Below are 22,407 nucleotides of genomic sequence, written 5' to 3' on the forward strand. Positions count from 1 at the left end.
TATTTTCAGAATGGCTATCAAAAAACTGAAAAGTTGGAAGGAACACTAATGTAAGTGCAACACCACCTGATGGTTGGTAGGTAAGCTGCAAAATATTTGACAGCCAAGATGAAGAATGGTGAAATATTATTTTTATTCCACAGTTAGGGGAAAAGGATTGCAGTGAGAATCCATTAAGTTTTGCTTATTCACTTCTGTTTGCCACAGATGGAAAATAAGAAGAAAGATAGCCAGGAACCCCACAAAGACCCATAACTTGCTGGATCGTAGACAAGTTGAGGAGTCTGTGTGATTCGTGTGGTGCTTCCTGGGATATGCCAGTGAGAACTAAACTAACTGCACATTTCCACAAAAAACATCGAAATTTGCACATTTCTTTGGTTCGCCCACAAAGGGGATATTAGCAGTTTTTATAACCCAGTTTCGTTCTGCAAACAGTTTAAAAAGAGAATTTGCAATGAAAGTCTGAGCTATTGGCATTGAAAATGTTATTTTGTATCTTTTTTTTATGTAGTGGAGTGATGATATTTGCATAGCACATTTACTGTTGTAATGTGCACAAAGCAGGGAAAGGGTGCAGTATCACAGGCTGTCACTAGGTGCCTCTTGGGACCTCTTTTGGCCACATAAGGTACTGCACCCAGCAATCTTGATTGCACACGTTCCTAAAGATTTTCAGGCGCTGTGCTGAAAAATGAAATGCGGCGCCCGTTTTGAGTAAAGTTTGACTCTGTACTTTCAGGTTATGAGGGTGCGGAGACAAGAGTAATATACTGGCTGAAAAAATAAAATAAGTAACAACATGCTTGAAAAAGCAAACACTAATAGAGAATGAAAAATTAAGTAAAACATGTGAAATCTAAGCAAGGGCAATATGGTTACATTAACGCTTTTACACTCATAATATGCTGGCTGAAAAAAGCCTAAAACATTTACTGTTCTAATGTGCATGAAGAAGGGAAAGAGTGCAGTACTATAGGCTGTCCTTAGATGTCCCTTTGGACCTCTTTTGGCCACATAAGGTACTGCACCCTGCAATCTTGAATTCAACACTTCCCCAATGACTTTCAAGTGCCTTGCTGAAAATGAAGCGCAGCACCGGTTTTGAGAAAAGTATTACGCGAGGGTCGATAGGAGTAAAATGCTGGCTGAAAAAAAAGTAGCAACATCCTGACATCTCCTCACTGCTGTTACTAAGAAGAAGTGCTGGAAGGGCGGCTTTTAATCAACGTGAAGAGGGCTAATCTGTGTAAACAGTCTGTCTCATCCCGTACTTTCAGTGGCTGACACATACTATTATATGGTAAGCAGGGTGCGCAAGAGGGGCTTAAGGGGCAGCAGAAAGAGAGAGAGAGGAATAAAGATTTTTAGGTGTAGAAAGTGGGATAAAGCACATTACTTTCTGAAATTGACAACATTTTTAAGTCTTTCCAAACAGAGAGAGGGAGAGAGTGTAGGTGCGTGTAAACATTCCTGGTAAAAAACACACCATACCCGACTGAAAGCACCTTTCCATGCCACAAAGGATGACAGGGTATGCATTATAAAGCAACTTCATGCTCGGTATCTATGTGAAACTTTAGTGCTGGACGACTTATGGCTTAAGATCTTCTCCAAAATCACTGCAGTTATTTTGCAGTTTTATATAGCGCATACTCGACCAGCAGGCATCGAAGTTCTTTACAGGAGCAGCAATTATATTACACAAGTGCTGATTAATTTTTTATGGGGATGGAGTGAATTGCCCAGAATCACGGGATGGTGAACCGACGCGGATACTCAAACCTTGTTCCCCAGTTACAAAGAAAGCAACTTTGACGCTACGCCACATTTGAAACATCTGTTGACGAAGAGAGTTAATTACAATGGGAACACTTTGGATAGCATGGACCAAAAAAACAAGATTAAGTAAAGCATGTGAAATGTAGTCAAGAAGAACATGGTTTGCCTACCAGGCTTCACACTTATAATACCAGGGAAAGGATGCAGTACCAAAGGCTGTCCCTAGGTGTCCCTTGGGGCCCCTTTTTGCCATATAAGGTACTGCACCATGCAATCTTGAATTTAACACACCCACAATGACTTTCGGGCACCATGCTGAAAAATGAAGCGCAGCGCCTATTTTGAGTAAAGTTTTATACTGTGCATTCAGGTTATGAGGGAGGGGTGACAACAGTAAAATGCTGTTTTAATAGAAAAATAAGTACAAGGTCACGCTATATACAACTTCACCTAGTCATGTAAAGCGCTCTTCAGAATCGAATTCGCAATATAAATGAAACTTCATGTCCTCATGTAAAGAGCTCAGACACCACAAAGAAACAGTACCATGCCCAAAACAAGGAAGAGGAAAGAACAACATATAACCATGCAGTGCGAAGCAGACGAGGCAAAAGAAAAAAATAGTGTGGCACACTAAGCTTTATGGCCGATTGTGCAATCATCCATGTAACTGGGTCAGTCGGCAAGGCAGTAACAAAGCAGCCTCAAGGTAGGACAAAAATGCAAAGAATTTATCTACGAAATCAAAGGAATTTTGAAAGGCAGCCCAAAGAACGAATTAAAGTGATGGGCGTGAGATGGGCGTGTTAAAGCCCACAGAAGTAAATGACAACATGTCGAGAGACAGCGATTGCACGCTGCCTAAGCTCGACCTAATAATGGTTGAATTCCACCCATTTTGTATTTCAGCAAGTTTTTTCATCTATTGGCATTACAACCTGGAAAACTGAACAGAACTAAGTACGGTGCTACCCACCTTCCTCTGGCTTTCCTTCTTCAGGCTTTGGGAGTTCTGGCTCCTCATCCATCATGGTGGCAGGCTGCGTAAAACCAATGGAAATGGGAGAATTGAGGTGAGGGAGTACAGCAGGGATACCAGTGAAAAAGAATGACAGAGAAAAGTAAAAGAATAATTAGAGAATGAGCCACTAGAGTTGCACTAACAGAGCACAGCAGTTTCTATGCAAGGCTGACTAGAGGGGCTTTGACGCAAGCACAAGTCTGAGAACTTCTCTGAGTTGGCAACTGAGGAAGGTGATACATGGATAAACTTACAGATGCTCATATGTGTCTGAGAGTGGCAGGGCCTTCTCATGTGTACACTGGGCAGCACTAATGTATGTAATGGAGGCTCAACAAATCAGCTTTGGGATTCTCAACTGTGCCCCACGAAGGGTGATGCAGTCACAGAGTAGAAAGTGAATGTGAAAAGTGTCAGGGGTGTTTGCCTGAGTAGGGAACTGCTCATGCCTCAGGACATGGATGGTGTTGAGCCTGCAAGTGCACCTAGTGGGGCAAGAACTGCTCATGGGTGACCAGTAGAAAGTGGGGCAGCTCAAGGGAGCGAACAAGAGCTGATTGAGCACACACCAAAGCCTCCATACAAACACACACATGGAGGTCAGGTGCTTCTTGCATGTGCAGAAGAGTGAATGCTGTATACCAAGAGGGAGGGTCAGGTGCGCTTACACGCACAGAGGGGATGGGCTGCTTGCGCACGGAGCAGGACCTGTCAGTGCAAGAATGAAGGAGCTGCATGTTGGGGGCAGTGGCTTGAACTGCATGGATGGAAAGCACCTGCATGGAGATCCCGGGGATAGAGCACCGGGCTGTCAATGCATAGGTGAGGAGCGCTGCAGACACTGTGAACCTTGGGCTGCTCCTATGTAAATAGCCATTGGCTGTTAACTGGAATGTCAATGTCCTACTGAGCTGGCTCCTCACAAAAACAATGACAGCCAGTCACACAGGCAAAAGGCAGAGAGCCCACAGCACCAAGGAGGATCATGTCAGACTTAATGAGACGCTCTGTTTAATAAAAGACGTTAGTCTTTGCTTAACACCCCCTTGCCTGCAACAATGTGAGATTGCCTTCTCATGAGATGTCATTCAAGGACAGACCAACCACTTTTAGGGACCAAAGTTGTCAAGTAAAGCTGTATTCATGCATTAAAAATGCACTTGGGGCAATAGAGAAGCCACTGGTCCATCACCCTTAGAGAGGCGGTGAAGCGGGAAACTTCCTTTACTGTGGAAACTTCTAAGCGCACAATTGGATGAGGACTTAAGAGCGCACCATAATTCCTGGAGCACACAGTGTTAGGTGGGGAGGAGGTGATTTCTAAACATAGACTGTTGGGGAAGCTCTATTAGCAGACAGCCTTAATAATGTGATATACTAATTTGAAAATGTTGGTGGGAATTAGTAGGAATGAAGTGGAAATGGATTAAATGGAGAAATCAGTGAAGGATGGATGTCTTTTTTAAAGATGGATTTTCTAACGTATTGTGATGTACTTTGCCTTATATGTTGATTGGGATTATGATGAATTTACAACAAGTTTTGTGACTATTCCTATACATTGTCAGAATTCTTTGCATCATGATCTGGTGCGAGGGTAATGTAATGAAATATAATTATCAAACTCCCCTTAGGTGAGATGGAAAACTGAAATAACCAACAGCTTTCTTGTAAATGGATTCTGGCATAAGTAATCTTTTTCATTAGTTGGATCCATGTTCACCAGTTGTCCTACAGTTGCCCTGAGATAAACCTTGTGCACCTTGGGAAAAATCTTTTGCACAATCTGAAGATAAAACAAGAGTGTTCAAGAGTACACTCTTACCACACTCTAAAGGGGGTGTTGGACTCACGTTCTTTTTGTCTTCCTGTCCTTTCTTGCGCTCCTTGTTCGCCATTATGACCCCAGACCTCAGTGTGTCGAACACAGGGTCTGTCCGATTGGTGGCTGCTAATATCCAAAACAAAGACAACAAGATTGTTTGTTAATAACAAGGAGTACCAAATGGTAAGGTGTGGAAAGGCAGACACTACTTTATCAAATGATGGCAAACCCCCGGGTGTGGAACAGGAAGAGACAAACCGTTTCTGACAAGCAGGTGAAGTAGGACGACATCTGTTTGGCAGGAAGGATTTTCCGATTGTAAGTTTGCCAAAGACAGTGTGGACAGAGGAGTGTCAAGTAGTGACGAAGTAAGGGGCGCTGGGGAAGAAGAGAATGCTGGAGAGTTGATGGCAAAAGTGTGATTGTCAGAGGAAGGGCAGACAGAGAAACGTCAGGTGGTTCAGTTGAGATTGGCAAGTGGTTAGACATAGAAGGAGAACTGACATTTGGGTTAGTAGAGAAGGGTGTTTTAAACTTTAGGTGTAGAATGGGGGCTTTTGGTGGCAAAACGAGAAAAGGGAGGTGGAAAACTACACCAATGGGACTGTAGGATCACTGAGAGAAGTTAAGAGCGGAAGAGGAATATTAGGACAGAATGGGGACTGCAAAATCAGGTACAGTAGAAGTGGGGTGAAGGCAGAAAGACTTTTTAGATCAAGTAGGGACAAATGAGGAATTTAAGGAGGATGTGACCTGATGGAGGAAACAGCAAAGCAAAGGGGAAAAACAAAGTCGGCACAACATGACCCCAAAGGCAAGGACAGAATGGGGACAGATTGCATGTGAAAGCAGAGGAGGAGACGGAGTGATGGGTAGCACAATGTTTGGAGCTAAGAGAGTGACTCGGACAGACCATGGGTCACAGCGAGGTGCCAGTACTTACAGAAAGGCAGCAGTGCATTGACACAGGCATTTTGTTGACTGCTGTACAAGGGTGAGCTGTAGGCCCTTCGGAAACCAGGAGGCTGAGAGTGGGAGAGAAGATTCATATGAAAACAAGCAAAAAGCCCAAGAAGTTTAAGAGGTGCTTTAATTGATTAAACTTCCACCATATGGCTCAAATAACTGATGACCATGTCATCAAAAAGAAAAAAGAAACATGCGCTACCACTGTAAACATCACTAGTGAGACCTCCTGTGAGACATTGCTTCATGTTAGTGAGGACTAGTCAATTTTGGGACCCATTTCTGGAAGCCTCAGCATTAATGATGGAGACCTTCAATTGGAACTACTGCATTGATGTAAGGAGGCCTCATCTGGAGTGTTTCATCTAGGTCTGGAGTACTGTACCCAAATCTAGTGACCACATATGTAGTACTGTGCACAGTTTTGGATGCCACATCTGGAGAATTAAAGCCAGTTGCAGAGTTTACATGCATGGTCCAAAAGTCAGTATGTCTTTACTTAGACTCACCCTCTGAGCATGATATGTTCATCAGATTTTGGAGTATTAATAATAGGTACGGCTCATTTGGGTGGACTAATTTGTCACAACTTCTTGAAAAACGGTATGAACGTCCTTTAGCCAGAACCGAATCCCAGATACTGAACCCCTATCCCCCCATGCATCTTCACCAGTACGTTTAAACCACCTACAACCAGAGTAATGAACCTTAACTTACGATCTTGCCAAAGCATTTCTGGAACTCCACATATGACACACAATGATGATGAATGTTGGTCTTGCAGTTCTTGCACCTCAACCCAAACTTGTTGTTCACTTGCAAAAAAGAAGAAGAAACATAAAAGTAGGCACAGTGTTAAGAAACAAGGCAATACACACACACGTACTTAAAGACGATGTAAGCTATTGACTAAATGTGTTTAAGGCAGAAATGGACCTAATATTGTGAATAAGAGACAAATGTTATGTATATAAAACAGTGGATCTTCAGTACAGGTATTTGTTACAGATCCCTAAACCCATAACATCTTTCCAATCATAGGAATGATCGCAAAATACACACAACAAATCAAATACAGTGCTTCATGTTTCTTAAAAGCGTCTGTCCCTTGAGGTTTCACACAAAGAGAAAGGTAGGGAGCCCAGGCTACCTTACTCCCTAGGAGCTCTTTGCCTGTCAGGTTCCAAGGCACTTATGGTAACATCCATCTCGGGAGCCATTGAGCTGATCAGACTAAGAATCTGATGAGGAGATCTATTGCTGCACACTGTAGTGTCATGATACTTCCACATGCTTAGGTGACCGGAATAGAGCACCAAGTGCTGTGAGGAAAGCACACCTTAAAGAGGGGCTTTGAGGAACCCATGAAGTAATCATTTTTAAAGGAATGTTTTTTACCCAAGAAAATTATAACCAGCCACGGTGAATAATGTGTAATGCGAACAGGGCTTTAGATGTTTAAGTGTCATTTACGAAGGAGCGTACCCTTGCAACCTGGCCTTTATTACAGTAAGCCCATGGAAGGCTTGTAAATAGTGAACTTGTTGCCTGATTAAAGACCTTATGCACAACTCAAGGCATCTAGAAATAGATTTTTTGAACACAGATTGTCCTTTTAGAACCAAATAAATAACTAGTTAATAAACAGATTTTTTATCATGAACTCGAAAATGAGTTAAGCACAGATCGTGTATAAGTATTCTGACTCTCTGGCATGGTAAGAAGTTGATTTAAAAAATGCTTAAGTGTTGCTAACTCAGATTTGAAGGAACGGCTCATGGGAAGTTTGTTAGACCTAGCATCCTTAGAGGGGTCTTACCCCAGACTTTCTGCAACTTTTTGCCTTCACCTCTTGTTCTGTGCTGTATCTTTTTGCTGCCCTTATAACTTTGAGCACTTTACCAATGCTAATCAGTGCTAAAGTGCATGTTTCTCCCATAAAATATGGTAACATTGGTGTATCCACCATTGGCAACTTTAATTTCCTGGAAAGTCCTTCTAGAGTGGTATACCATATACCCAGGGCCTGTAAATTAAATGCTACATGTGGGCCTGCAGCACTGATTGTGCCACCCACTTAAGTAGCTCTGTAAACAAGTCTCAGGCCTCCCACTGCAGAGCCTGTGGGTGCAGTTTCACTGCCACCCCTACTGGGCATCTACAACCTCTCGCCAAGCCCAGAACTCCCCCTTTTTACATATAAGTCACCATTTATATGTAGGGAGAGGATGTAGTACAGTGGTCAGAGCAACCGCCTCAGGAGCTAGATATCTGTGTTCGAGCTTTGGCATCAGTGCAACATCCTGTGATTCTGAGCAAATCACTTAATCTCCCCATGCCCATGGACAGCACCTTGAGACCCTCACAGGTGATAAGCTGCACTATATAAATCTACATTACATTACACTAAGGTAGCCCCTAGGTAGCCCATAGGGCAGGGTGCTACGTAAGTAAAAGGCAGTGTAGGAAGCTGGCACTGTATATACTATACCAAAGTAAGGTATAAGGTGCACCGAGTCCAGTGGTTCCCCAGAGGCTTTACAGAGGCCAAAGTAGATAATGCAAATTCTCTGTATTGTGGTAGTGTGGTCAAGCAGTTCGGCTTATCAGAGGGTAGTGCTAAGCCTTTGTTGTACATACACACAGTCAAGAATTGAGGCACACACTCAGTGACTAACTCCAGCCCAATGTTTTAAGTATCAAAATATTTAGATTGTTACTTTTTTTCTAGAACCAAAAGGATCTTTATTGCAGGTGAGTACAGTTTAAAAAATGTATCATGTTCAAGTATCACATGCACTTTGATTGTAAATCACAGTTCATGTAGGTTTCAGGTAAGTAATACTTTTCAATATCAAAAGTAGACATTGCAAATATCATTGAGGGAATGCAGTCCTAGGGGGGAAAAGCACATACACAGTTTAAAGGTAAGCACTCGACTTATGATCCCAGTCTTCTGGGGTTAAGGTGTCCACAGGGCAATGTTCAAGAAGTCACCAAGTATGCTCCACCAGCAACACAGGGCCGGCCTGGTGCAGAGGTCGACGCAATGGAAACCAATGGACACTGGGGGCGCATAGAAGAAAGCAGATTGCAGGTAGGTACCCATGACTTCAGGGCACAGACCTGGGGGTTTGGCTCAGCACAAGGGGGGCCACAGGTCAGCACCAAACATACATCCTCAGGGGCGCAGCAGCAGCCGGGGTGCAGGTGCAAACACAGCATTGGGCACCCAATGGTTTTCAATAAGGAACTCTGGGTTCACAAAGAGGCTGCAGGCTGGGACCAGGGAGTCGGCTGAAAAAGACCAATGGCTAGACAGCTAAGTAGAGGTCCCACTGGATTCCAGTGGACCATCAGTTAGGATCCCGAAGACCAGGGGGCTGCGGGTGCAGATATATCTATAGGCTTTGGGAATCTTCACCAGATTTGGTCGCAGTCAGGGGGGTACTCTGGATTTAGGATGCAGGTGTCGTCGTGTTGGTTAGGAGGGGTCAACCCAGGGTGGACTCGAGGTCGGAATCACTTGGGGACCTTCTCTGAACCAGTGGGCTACCTGGACTTGGGCTGTGGGCATCAGATGAAGCGTGGGCATGACTTGCGGAATAGGAGGACTCTGAAGTCCTTGTTGGAGGTTTCTTTGTGGACAGGGTGGCTGTACTCGGGAGTTCTTGGTCCTTAGGATAGGCAGGCATTCCTCTGGGGGTTTATAGAGTTTGCTGGTCCTTCAGGATGAGTCGTCTTTTTGTAGCAGGAGTCTTGAAGCTGCAGACAGGCAGGTAGGGCTGGGGCCAAGTCAGATGTCGTCTGGAGTCTTCACTACTGGCCCGGCTCTTCAGTCCTTCTTCTTTAAGGTTGCCAGGAATATGAAGAGCAAGGTGCAGGGGTGCCCCTAAATACTAGATTTAGGGGCGTTACAGGGGTTAGAGGGCAGTAGCGAATGGCTACTGACCCTGAGGGTGGCTACACCCTTCCTGTGCCCACTGCATTTGGGAAGAGGGGAACATCCCTAATTCTATTGGCTATTTCCCTCTAAACCAAGATGGAGGATTCTGCAGAGAGGGATTCACCTCAGCTATGGGCACCCTAGGGGTGGTCCCAGCTGGGGTGGACACTCCTTCTCTTGTTACTGGACCTGCTGCCAAAAGTGGGGCTTGCTCCGGGGGCAGGCATCTCTACTGACTGGAGTGCCCTGGGGCAGTGTAACAAAAGGCAGGAGCCTTTGAGGCTCACCGCCAAGTGTTGCTGTTCATGCAAGGGGGGAAGCACCTCCACCCAGAGCAGGCTTTGTCCCTGACTCCTGAGAGTACAAAGGCTCTCACCCTATGAGCACCCCATGGGGTCAGACACTTGTCTGGTGATGGCAGACTGGCATAGACTGGTCAGCCACACACTAGAGAGTTGGGTGGTTTTCAGGGGGCATCTCCAAGATGCCCTCTGTGTGCATTGTACAATAAATCCAACACTTGCATCAGTTTGGGTTTATTGAGCTGAGAAGTTTGATACCAAACGTCCCAGCATTCAGTGAAGCTTCATGTGGCTGTGGAATTCGTAGTGGCAAACCACCAGTCCCATGTACTCAATATGGCTACACTCCACCTACAATGTCTGAAAATGTGCTTAGACACTGTAGAGGCATATTGATCATGCCACTACGCCCTAACCTGTGGTGTAGTGCACACTGCCTTAGGACTGTAAGGCCTGCTAGAGGGGTGACTAACCTATGCCACAGGCAGTACTTTGTAGGCATGGCACCCAGGGAGGGATGCCATGTTGACTTTACCTTTTTCTCCCCACCAACACACACAGACTGCAGTGGCAGTGTGCATGTGTTTGGTTAGGGGTCTCGTAGGGTGGCATAATACACGATGCACCCCTCAGAGACCCCCTCTGCCTACATGGCCCTTGGTACCACTGGTACCTTTTACAAGGGACTTAGCTGTGTGCCAAATGCGGAAGCAATGGTAAAGTTTAGAGAAAGAACACAGGTGCTGGGGCCTGGTTAATAAGACCCCAGCACACACTCAGGCAAGTTAGCATCAGATATCAGGCAAAAAGTGGTGGGGGGTTCGACCATGCCATAAGGGGCACTTTCCTACAGGTAGGACATGTTCTGGCAGTGAATAACACCCAAAGTCGTTTTTAATTATTGTAAAGCCTGCTCCTCTCATAAGACAGGAAAATTCCCTTAAATACTTTTAAGTGGTATTTTCTGATCTGAAAGGAGTTGCATTGTCATGTTTCGTATGGTTGGAATGATAGAAATCCTACTTACTGGTGAAGTTGGATTTAACATAATTATTTTTAAAATGCCACTTTTAGAAAGTAGGCATTTCCCTGCACTTACTGCTCTCTGGGCCTTATTGCCTGTCTCCAATCCACGTCTGGTCTAGATGACTGCTCCCTTTGTGCATTCTACCCAGACAACCATAAATACATGACACACTCAATCTGCATTCATCTGCATACTGATGGGTTTTCCTGGGCAGGAAGGGTGAGAGGCTCTCACTTACACTTCAAAGGCTAGTGGCCTGACCCCACACAAAGGACTGATAACCCCACACAGATCTCCTGGCAGCAAGGACTGGGTTGAAAGGGGAACGGGTGCACTTCAAAACCACTCTTTGAAGTCTCCTCCACTCCAAAGGCACATTTAGGTATATATACTGGGTCTGGGACCCCCTAAAATTAGACACCTCTAGCCCTACAACTGGACTCTGTCAGAGGGACCGCCGCCTTGCCACCTTATCATAACGCACTGTGTAGACCGTTACTGACGGCACATAATTGATCATCCAGGCAATGCTGATCATTAGGCAGTGAGATTATTATTACTGACTTCAAGTGCTCCTTCAAGACTGAATGATGTCTCAATGAGGATTGCCCGGAGTGAGTCAAAGATTGAAGAAGGGCAGAAAGGTATATGGCAGTTAGGAACCCTGGCTAGCATCACAGTACATCTCAGAGGGCCAGGAAATAGGTACATACTAGAGGGACCACAGCAAAGACAATGAAGCACAAAAAGTGTCCAAGCATACTGTCCATGAGATGGCAGAGTTTGAGGGAATAGATGGTTCCTATTGAACTTAAAAAAGGATGTTGGCAGCTGTTGTACATAGTAGTTGTCTGTTCCTATGACATAATTGGGACCCTTGTGGAAAAGTATGTACTGGTAGATGCAGCTGCTGCCTGGTGGGGGATGCTAGTGTATTCCTGTACTTAGTCATTTATGAATAAAGTACATTTTCACATCTGTGCCTCTGGAGCCATCATTTACAGGGGCCCTCAATAGTCTGGGGTCCCAATAATCACAGCCACACAAGCAATGCTGTTATCAGGTTAATGGATTACAGCCAACCCAGGAAGAAGCAAAGATCAGTAGTCAAACAGAGGCAGAGCATAGACAGAGTGGACAAATCTGACAGTAGTCATCTGCTAGAAGGCTGGATGATAGTCATCCTACTGTGGACCATGGGACCATCCCCATCATTTGGCCAAGTGCTTGAGCCTTACAGTTGCCATTAACTGGAATACTAGATCAGTCAGCATCCCTTATCTGCCAACTGAGTGAACAAGCCTCCAATATGGAGTCTACACCACGCTATATGTTTCTAAGTGCTATGCCAAAGGGAGTTTACTCACAAACAATCATCCGTGCACAGACATCGCAGAACTTTGGTTTCTTAAGGTAGTGATCCTTAAACTTGTGTGGCTTGTCATTGATGGGCCGTGGGGGCTCAGGTGGAGGCTCATTATCCTCCTCTTCCTCCTCCTCCTCATCATCATATATGTAGTAGATGATGGGCCCTGAGTTGACCACCTCACCATTGGCCTGCGGCTCAGGGAGGATCTCTTCCTTGCTCTCCTTGTCATCCTTATGAAAAATGTTATTGATCTTCTGCATCTAGGGAGGAAATGAGAGAACAAAATAAAAAGAATTTGGTGAGAAGACAAACAGGAAGAAATGAAGGATGAAGACAAGAACGTGTGTAGGAACAGGACACGAATAGATAGTGATGGAGTGGATAACTGAAGGGTGACAGAAAAGGCAAAGAAATTAGCGGGGAATGGTACAGGTACACAAGACTTACTGATAGTATGATAAATTGGGTCTCACTGCAATCTTGTGTAGGTGGATACTCGCCATCCTGTGCCACTGACTATTCTTGCTAGTGTGCTAAATATAGGCTCTACTCAGCTCAGATCTTCTTTTTTTTCAAATCTGTTTTTATTTTATCATTAGAACATAATCAAACGATGCAGAACCATGGGTGATCGTTGTACATGCACATACATGATATCAGGTATTTGTGATGGGGCTGCAGGGGGTAAAAGGGTAAGGAGTCCAAATTACTCCCAGTTCTTATGTAGACAAGTGACATTTGCCGACAAACATTATCTTCAGTATACATATGTGTATGTTCTCTCATCGTGAGGATGCTAATTATGGCGAGTGGTGGTAATCAAGGCAGCCTTCTTGTGACATTTACAATTATATCTGACAATCCTGAGTGTAGTTGTGGTGATGTAATGTCTCTCAGGCTTTACCCATGTGCCTGGGTGTGATCCCAGTAGTGGTGCTGGCTTCGTTGCCCAAGCTCCAATCTCTGTTGTGTGGGGTTGTGTGTCACGCATATCTGTGTGCTTTGGTAGTCCCTGGGTGGGGATAGATGTGAGCTGTGCGAGCAAGTGTCTAACCTACCACAAGGTGCCCTCTCACGAGGTGATCTTGAAGTGCTTGTTGTCGCCTGCATGAACAGCAGCTTTTGTAATTCTGGGGGGATGTAAGTAGTTTTTGGCCTTGGCCTGTACAATGTAAGTGTCCCACTTTCCATGTCCTGCCACCGCCACACCCCTATCATTGAGTGAACTAAGTACTTGTGCTTCAGCCCCAGCCCTCTGTAGTAGCCCTTTTAGCCAGTTATTTACACCTGGGGTTGTCGGTGCCTTCCACTGCATCGCTATGAGGCGTTTAAATAGGACAAAGGCAAGGTCTATGAACCTAGGTAGTTGTTTGTCATCCCTTGGTCTCTCCTAGTGCGTATGCCTAGCAAGCAGGATTCAGGGGTGGGAAGCAGTGGATGGTTTGTCAGTTTCCCCATTAATGCGGTCACTTCAAGCAAGGCACGTTGCATGGGCGGGTAGGCCCACAACATGTAATAGAAGTTGGCTTCCTGGTCTCCACATCTAGGGCATTCAAGGGACGAGTGGGAGAACATGCGATAGATCCGGTGAGGTGATAAATAGGCTTAGGGTAAATAATTAAGTTGAGTGAAGCAAAATCTAGGGTTGCAGGACACACCCTTCATGTGCTGGAGCACCCCACCCCAAGGTGACTGAGACATTGGGCTGGGTAGGTCTGCCTCCCACCTCGCTCTACCTCCTGCCTGGTCCATTCTTCTACTTCCCAGGAGAGCGCCGTACAGCATGGAGACCACTCTGGTGTGCCCAGCATCTGACAGTAGAAGTTGCAGCGTGGGTAATGTTGGGGCTCAGTATCACCATTCCGCCATGTGTTGTGTATAAGCTGTTTCATGGCGCAGTAGGTTAGGAAGTGCCCTGGGCCTATTTTGTGATTGTTCTCAATGTCTGCATATGACAGGAGCGTGCCCTCCTTTAACAAAATCCCCTATCGTGTTCAGCCCAGCCACCAGCCAAGGTCCCATTGCATGGTAGGTGTACAGTTCCTCTGCGCCCTGCATGCCCAGCAGTGGGATCCTGGGGGAGTAAGGCAGTGTTGGGCCCTCTGTCTGTACGGATCTATGCCAGCATGTTCGTGCTGTGTCCATCAGGGTGTTGATGTGTGAGAGAGGGAAGTTATCCGAAGCCAGGTTAGTGGCCATTTCAGTTGCGCTGCTGCATCATATAATTCAAAATTAAGCATGACTAGACCGCCCTCCTCACGGTTGGTGCATGGTAGCTAGGGTGACTGCATCGATTATTCCCCCAAATCAATTCTAACATCATTCAGTTGAGTAGTCAGAAAAATGAGCAGGACAACACCAGTGGGAGCGCTGTGAAGTAATTTAACAGCCTGGGAAGCACTATCATCTTTGCTAGGGCACGCGTCCAAAGAGTGATAATGGTAGCGCACTGCCTGTCCTAGGTTACCCTCCCTGAGATCTTCTGTGGTGTGATATATTTGGATGCCTAGATATTTGAAGGTGACATGATTCCAGGACATTTGGTATACCAGGAGTGCTGGCCGGCCGTAAATGTTCAATGGGAACAAACATGATTTTTCACAGTTCTCCCATAGGCCGGACATGTCCCCAAACGTTTCATGAAATCGCATGACCTCTGGTAGGGTGGAATCACTCTTACGTAGATATATTAATGCATCATCTGTGTAGAGGGAGATAATGTGGGGTGTGTCTAGCTCCATGATCCCCCATTGTTGGGCGAGTAGGCAAAGGTGTGCTGCCTGGGGCCCAATTGCTATTGCAAAGAATAGAGGTGATAGTGGGCATCCCCGTATGGTGCCCCTACGTTTTGGGAAGCGCACAGAAATAACACAGCCCGTTTTCACACAGGGGTAGGGTTACAGTACAATGTGCTAATCCACTCCATGAAGCCTGAGCCAAAGCCCATGTGTCTCAGCGTCGCCTTCAAGAAGGGCCATCCGAGGGTGTTGAAGGCCTTTTTGATATCCAGTGACATTGCTACTTAATCGTGCTCCCTTTGGGGGTATCGTGTAATAGGCACAACAACCTTCTGATGTCCTGGAAGGGATTCAGTCCCGGAATGAATCCCAACTGGTCTTCATGTATCAAGTGATCAATCAGTGGGAGTAACCTGTTGGCAAGCACTTTGCCCAATATTTTACAATCGAGGTTGAGTAGCGAGAGGGGTCTATATGAGCGCACTTCCTGTGGATCCCGGCCTAGTTTAGGTAGGACTACTATAAGCGCCCCATGTTGGGATTCTGTGAGACTGCCCCGTTGCTGCGATTCATTCATATCCTCCAGGAATGGACCTGCTAGGTGAGCTGAGAAAGTGGAGTAGTACTCGGCTGGTAGCCCGTCCGTTCCGGGCGCTTTATTATGGGCTAATTGTAGCAATGCAGTACGGATCTCTTCTATGTCGATGGGCTCATCAAGCTCCATTTTTGTAGGGGGGTGAGTTGTGTCAATGGAAAGTTAGTGAAGAAGTCTTCTAATGGTGCGGAGTTGGGTGTTGGCCCTCCTGCATATAGCATGCGGTAGTAAACCCTAAAAGCTTCATTTATAGCAACTTGGGTTGACCATGTCACCCGTCTCTAATCTAATAGCTCCAATGGGAGTGTGGTTCTGTCCGCCATTGATCAGCCATACTAGCAGCCTACTGGAGCGATCTCCGTCTGCATGCAACCTAGTAGTATAAAGTCTATAGTCGTGTCTAAGCAGTTGTGAGTCTGTGTCCTTAAGTTTTACTCGTAATTCTTGAAGCGAGTCAGGGTCCGCTGCGCCACTTCCATGGAGCGCAAGTCCGTCTCCAGTGCACGTCAGAATGCACTTGACCTCCCCCTGTGGCCGAGAGGCAGTGACCCCATACAACCACTTTGAGAGCGTCCCATTCTACGGCTTGCGAGGAGGCCCTATGTTTGTTATGCTTGAAATAACTGGCAATGCGTTAAGGCAGCTCCTGACGGAATGGAGGGTCAGTGAGTACTGTTGGTTGTAAGTGCCTCGATGGTATGCTTGTGCGCAACCTGCCCCACTGGAGACTAATCATGAGCGGGCAATGGTCCGACAGTGTCCTAGCCATGTATTCCACCTGCAGGACATCTTGCGCCTGGCATGTTGGTTCGAGTATCAGATCTATCCTAGGGTGCAGTCTGTGTACCGGGGAGTAGAAGGAGTACTCCCGTTTTTGGGGATGTTGTAAACACCATATATCATGTTGTCCCTTGTCAGACATCCATGAGCAAAGTCCTTGTATGGTGATTCTGCTGGATTCCCCAGGTGGGGGAGGGTGGGATCTATCTTTGTCTACATCTGGAACTCAATTGAAGTCACCTCCCAATATGCATGAAACAGAGGGGTCATGAAAGAGTGTGGGTGTAACGGTTGACAGAAATTCTTTGTGTTTTAAATTGGGTGCGTAAATACCGGCCAGTGCTAGGGGATCCCCATCTAATGTACCTTCTATGAGCACATTTCTGCCCTTCGCATCCACTGTGACGTGCTCTATGATGTAAGGGACTGCGGGTGCCACCCAGATCAATACCCCCCTAGCGAATGCCGACAGTGTTGTGCCGTGAACCTGTCCCCTCTATTTAGTTTTGAGTTTTTGTAATTCCCCTGCAGAGAGGTGTGTTTCCTGAATTATCGCTATTTGCACATTATGGCGTTTCAGGAAGGAGTGTTGGCTCTTAGTCAATGTTGCCATGCCCCTCCCATTCCACGTTATGATATTATATATAGTGTGGCTCCCATGTAACTGTGATCCTGTGTTGTTCGCTCCGTGCCCTGTCCTGTGTTTATTGCATCGTCATGATGCAATGTCTTGAGTATGACCATGCCTTCATCCCCATGTCGCCCCTGCCTGAGTCATCCCATGTCAGCATCCAGGACCCCTTGTTAACATGATAAACTATTTCAACATCAACCGTCTTAGGTCTGTGGCCAACGGGCCCACAGCCAACTACCCCCATGAACATAACAAAGGCCAAACCCGTTAGTGGGTTGAGCGTCATCCATTCTGAAAGCCATATTTGGGACGTGCGTAATCCGGAATTGTGTCCAGAGTCTCTCTGGCCCATTTTCACAAGCTGACCAGATTCCCTCTCCCGCGTCCCCAGCCTTCTTTGGGGAACACGTGTTTAATAATTGTCAGGATCCCTTATAGCAGTTATGCCATTGATCAGTTTTCACAATTTTGAGGTACATCGAGTGATTTGAATGTACATGTGTGGTTGTTTGGGTACGCTGACCTGATTCAGACAGATTTCTCTCTCTAGACTGGTTGTCCTCTGGGTCTTGAGACCTGTACAAAATTGCCTTCCCACTGCATGAAGAGTTGTCCTCATATAGTCTCCCGTTGTTGCCATCAGTGGGGGCAATGTCACAGGTCATCTGCTGTGTGTGGAGTAATGTCCGGACCATGTTGGGAGTGGTACTCCAAGGAGTCGGTATCCGAAGTGTGAGCCTCACTTAGAGCATCGTCTCTTGCTCAGGGTGAGAAGGGTCCCTTATGTTAGGCCAGCCTTTTCTCTCTTTCCTGATCACTGTCTTTGTGGCTGTCCATAGACAGATGCAGATAGCTCACACCTCTTTGTGCCTTTATTGTGGGTGTTCTAGGCTGAAGACTAACATGATGCGAGAGGGCATTCCACTACACAAAAGCAGAGTCTACAGAACTGCATGGGGAGGAACTTGAAAAGAAAGCCACCCCAAACCAGTTCTCCTGCCTGCTACTCTTGTTTTGATCATTTTTGTTATCCCTGTTTCAATTTCACATCAAAACAACAAAAAATGTGCTTCATTCCTTGCCCCTCCCCCCCACCCCAAACCCCTGAATGTTTACAGCCCACCCCAGGCGCTACATCCTGCCAGATTATTTAACAAGGATTATGCCACTGCTGATCTGCTCCAGTTTAGTGTAAGAGATTCTGGCAGTGCTGGAATGCCACCCACTCCATTCTATCACTGATGCCGTTTCAGTAGTGCAGAATCCTATCAGAGAAAGCTTCCCATCAGAAAAATGGTCCCCGTGCTTTATAACAGTCAGCAAGTGTGAGCAGGATGAGCTGCACTGCATGAGAAAACACACACCAGATCCCACAGCAAACAGGCAATAGTCCAAATTCACAAACTCTGCAGGTAAACATGGCACGGTGAACTAGGCCCTGTTCTGAAAATAATTATCAGGTAAGTAACTAAGTGTGATTATACAACACAACATTCTTTTGACTGTCTACATTCTGGAACTGCAACTGCAGTGGTTGCTCACACACAACTCCACAACGAACATATGTTGGTGATCATTTCTTTTGAAATACATGGAGTTTTTGGCAAAAGGGGGATACACGACTCTGCAAATCTGAACCACAGCAACTGCAAGTTCTAGTATATGAAATGTCCACACAAAAAAATAAGCAACTCACTGGTGTTTAGCTGCCTTCGACCTAAATTCCACGCTATTCCAGATGCCACTTACTACTGGCAGTCTTGGTTGGCTGAAGGAGATAAGGGGCATTGACAATACCACAGAGTCTATTCATTAATGCACTTGAATTAAAAGTGTCACCTCTGTCACTAATGTTTTCTATTTCTGATGTGTGTACTCTTTTCCAAACGTGCACCCTGAAGGGACCAAAAAGCAGTGTCTCAGTGCTATATGGCCATGTCGAAATGAAATATGCATCGTCTCTTCCTAAGTAACCTCAGGTCATTTTAGATGTTTCCATTTACACACTTCTTTTGTGGGTACTGGTCAGAACACAGTAAAGGCAATTGCAGAGACCATCCCCGAAGTGAGCCTCATGGTCTGGCACCATAACAGCAGCCAGGGACCCGAAAGGACCGGTTTTGGCCAAGGTGGACGGCCCATCAAAGAGGATGCCCCCTACTCACCCCACGAAGTTGGAAAGCGTGCCAAGGTTGTCATGAAGAAGACCTGGGCCAATGGAAGCCCTGGTAATGATTTGAACACCCCCCCAATGATTTGAACACCCCCCCCAAATGAGGGATGTGCCAATGCACCCCACAAGGGCAGTGGGGGTTATATGAACAGCGATGGCTCTGCAGGTTTACATTCAAGAAGCAGGGACAGTGTGCAGGATATCTTGAGTCTGCTTTCTGGCTCCTTCCTGTGCGTCCTGACAGTTTTTACGTGCTAGGCTTTCAGTACAATGGAGAGACCTATTTTGACGAGGCAATACCAAAGGGATGCTCAATATCCTATTCATATTTTGAGTGTATCAGCACGTTTCTGGAATGCGCCCTCCACCGACGGCACCTACAGGGAGGCAAGCTGCACTACCTCAATGATTTCCTGTTCGTGGAGCAGGTGGGGACAGAGGAGTGCAGGGACATACTGAGTCCTTTCCAGGATCTATCCAAGGAGTCAGGCGTGCCACTGGCGGCAGACAAGATAGTGAATCAGGCCACACAACTAGTATTCCTCGGAAATGAGCTGGACTCAGTAGCTGGCACATCCAGGTTGCCAGAGGCCAAGGTCACTGAGATAAGGGAAGAGATTAGGGAAATGTGCAGCGAAGACAAGGTAACTCTCTGTGAGTTGCAGAGATTGATTGGCAAACTCAGCTTCGTGGCTACAGTCATACCAGCTGGGCAAGTGTTTGGAAGACGCTTCACCAGGCTGACAGCGGGGTTGCAGGAAAAACATCATCACACTAGGCTGGGGGTAGGCTTAAAAAAGGGACTTGCTATGTGAGATTCCTTTATGGCCCAATTTAATGGACTTTTTATATGGAGGGACGGATGGGTAATGGCCATACAGCAAGCCCTATTTACTGATGCGGCTGTCAGTCATGGTTTTGGGGCGATTCTGGGAAGGGGGTATTGCACAGGGCAAAGGCCCAGGAGGTGGCACGTGCTGGGCGCCACCAAGAATATCACCTTCCTTGAGTTATTCCCCATAGTGGTGGCCCTGATACAATTGAACCTAACTACAACAAGCACTTTAAGCGAACATCACACGCTGCCCGGTCCTTCAGGACTTCCTCAGGACGCACCAGGGTCCTATGAAGTATATTTCCTTTTACTTGCGTTTCTACTTCCACTATCGTTTGCTGTGTGAATAAGGCACTATCCTTTACACTGATTCAGGATGCAGGACTTCCTCAGGACTTACCAGGGTCCTACAAAGTACATTACCGTTCACTTGTATTCCATTTTACTATCTTCTACTGGGCGAACAAGACATTATCCTTTACACTGACACAGGATACAGTTTAACTCTCTGTGCTATTTCTCTACCGGAACCTTCTCCACTCCACTAAGACTATTGCCTTGAAGAAGTCACTGATGTGATGAAACACGTGTTGGACTTGCCTCTCCACTCACAGAACTATTGTTCAAAATAAAAGATGTTTCCTACAAATACGTGAATTCTATCCTTTCATCGACGGATTCCCCATACTTTGAACTTATTGGTGGACTCCACTTCTGTTTTTACATATTGTGTGCTGTGGTCATATCTGTTTGCAATGGAAAAGTAAGCTGAGGGATATGAAAATTATACTATGATCTGATCATCAAGGGGTCGTGCAGGCAATCAACAAAGGTATAGCCAGCTCCCCAGCTATACTGAGATTGATGAGGCGTATGGGACTGTTGCAGCTCAAGGAAAACCTTGACATTAGGGCATGCCATGTCCTGGGGGTGGAGGATTCACTAGGTGATATGCTCACTTGTTCTCAGATGAGCAAGATCAGAAGACAAGTGCCCGATGATCGACAAAGGAGGACTCCTTTTCCAGAGGATTTGTGGGAGCTGGTGGAACTGACTTGTCAGTTCTAATCAAGCAGGCCCGTATAACTGGCACAGCCAGGTGTTACAACAGATATTTAAGCACTGTGATGCAGATGGGGTGGGCTGCAGACACTTGGACACCCAGAAGCCATGTCTAATTCAGTGAAGAGCTTCAATGAGTGGGCTTACTTGCAGAAGAAGACAAAATCCTGGGTGCAAGCCCACCTAGAGACAGTGGCCCATTTCTCTAAACTGAGATCAGGCAAGGACCCCACGGCCTTGCATTACATCAAGCAAGCCGTGATAGGTAGGAAGTGCCTGGAAAGGAAGAAGCAGGACATAAGGTGACCTATAGACTTTGGAAAACTGACCCAGGTGATTGACTCCTTCGAAAGGGTGGCATAAAATCCTTTCAAGGTTTCCTTGTTCAGAGCAGCCTTTACGACTGCATTTTTTTGGGTGTTCAGGGTAAGCGAACTGGTGGCCCTAGCAAAGAAGGATACGGGCTCTGCATTCTACAAGTGGCAGATGTCAGGGGTGGCAAAAAATGAAGCTACTCCTCAGGAGATTTAAAACAGACCAGTTAAGCAAAGGGAAATGGGTGCAACTTCACTGCATAGAGGATCCTAGATTATGCCTAGTTTGCTGCCTCCACAATAACTTGGTGGTGCGGCCCACTGGAGGGGGCCTGCTCTTCATACACAGAAATGGGGATCTGTTGAGCAGATTTCAGGTCCCGGCAGTCATGCGTAAAGCTCTAGGGCAGGTGGGCCTTCCACCCTCCACATTTGGGTCCCACTCGTTTTGGATAGGGGCATCCATAACAGCAGCACAGCATGGGATGCCTGTTGCCTGAATCAAGGAAGTGGGTAGGTTGCGTTCCAACTCCTACAAACCTTAAGTGAGGTCTCAGCTGCTGTAACCAAACAAAGGGTGCGCCATGAGAAAAACTGATGGATGTGTTTGTTGTTTGGAAATAGGCCCGAGCCAGAACGGTTTGGGTAGTCAGGCACTAATTCATTCACAAGATGCAGGCATAGTGGACCTGCAGCGGTAGCAAGCAGGTGGAGGGTGGAAGTAACAAACATCAAGTGGTGGGGCTATCCGGGAATGAGATGGGGCCAAATCTCGATGACACTGGGAAACTATGGGCATCAGCTTATATTTACCCTGATTTTTGGATTATACACCTGGGGGGCAATAACCTCACACAGTTGGGCAGAAAGGTCCTCCTACACAACATCCGGCTAGGCCTAACAGAGGCTGCAAGGTCATTTGGCAGCACAACCATAATTTGGTCAGAGATCAACCCCAGGCTCACATGGTGGGCCATATCCAACGGTGCAGTTGGCAATTTCAGGAGAAAGTTGAATATTGCAGCCAGCAAATATTGT

General features: G+C 46.3%; 1 protein-coding gene across 2 annotated transcripts in view; it reads right to left on the reverse strand.

Moving 5' to 3' along the window:
* Positions 1–22,407, reverse strand: part of STAC3 (SH3 and cysteine rich domain 3) — a 163,056-nt gene that overhangs the window by 99,094 nt on the left and 41,555 nt on the right. Inside the window, exons 2-6 of one of the 2 annotated variants that reach the window (XM_069230787.1) lie at positions 12,237–12,498; positions 6,312–6,409; positions 5,572–5,653; positions 4,657–4,751; positions 2,759–2,822 (exon numbers count right to left, since the gene is read on the reverse strand). In XM_069230787.1, the coding sequence (XP_069086888.1) occupies positions 2,759–2,822; positions 4,657–4,751; positions 5,572–5,653; positions 6,312–6,409; positions 12,237–12,498 (601 nt within the window). Of the gene's footprint in view, positions 1–2,758; positions 2,823–4,656; positions 4,755–5,571; positions 5,654–6,311; positions 6,410–12,236; positions 12,499–22,407 lie in introns of both variants that reach the window. The other variant, XM_069230786.1, reaches the window with a different exon arrangement.

Source organism: Pleurodeles waltl, chromosome 4_2 (genome assembly GCF_031143425.1).
Source record: "Pleurodeles waltl isolate 20211129_DDA chromosome 4_2, aPleWal1.hap1.20221129, whole genome shotgun sequence".
Taxonomy (NCBI): Eukaryota; Metazoa; Chordata; class Amphibia; order Caudata; family Salamandridae; genus Pleurodeles; species Pleurodeles waltl.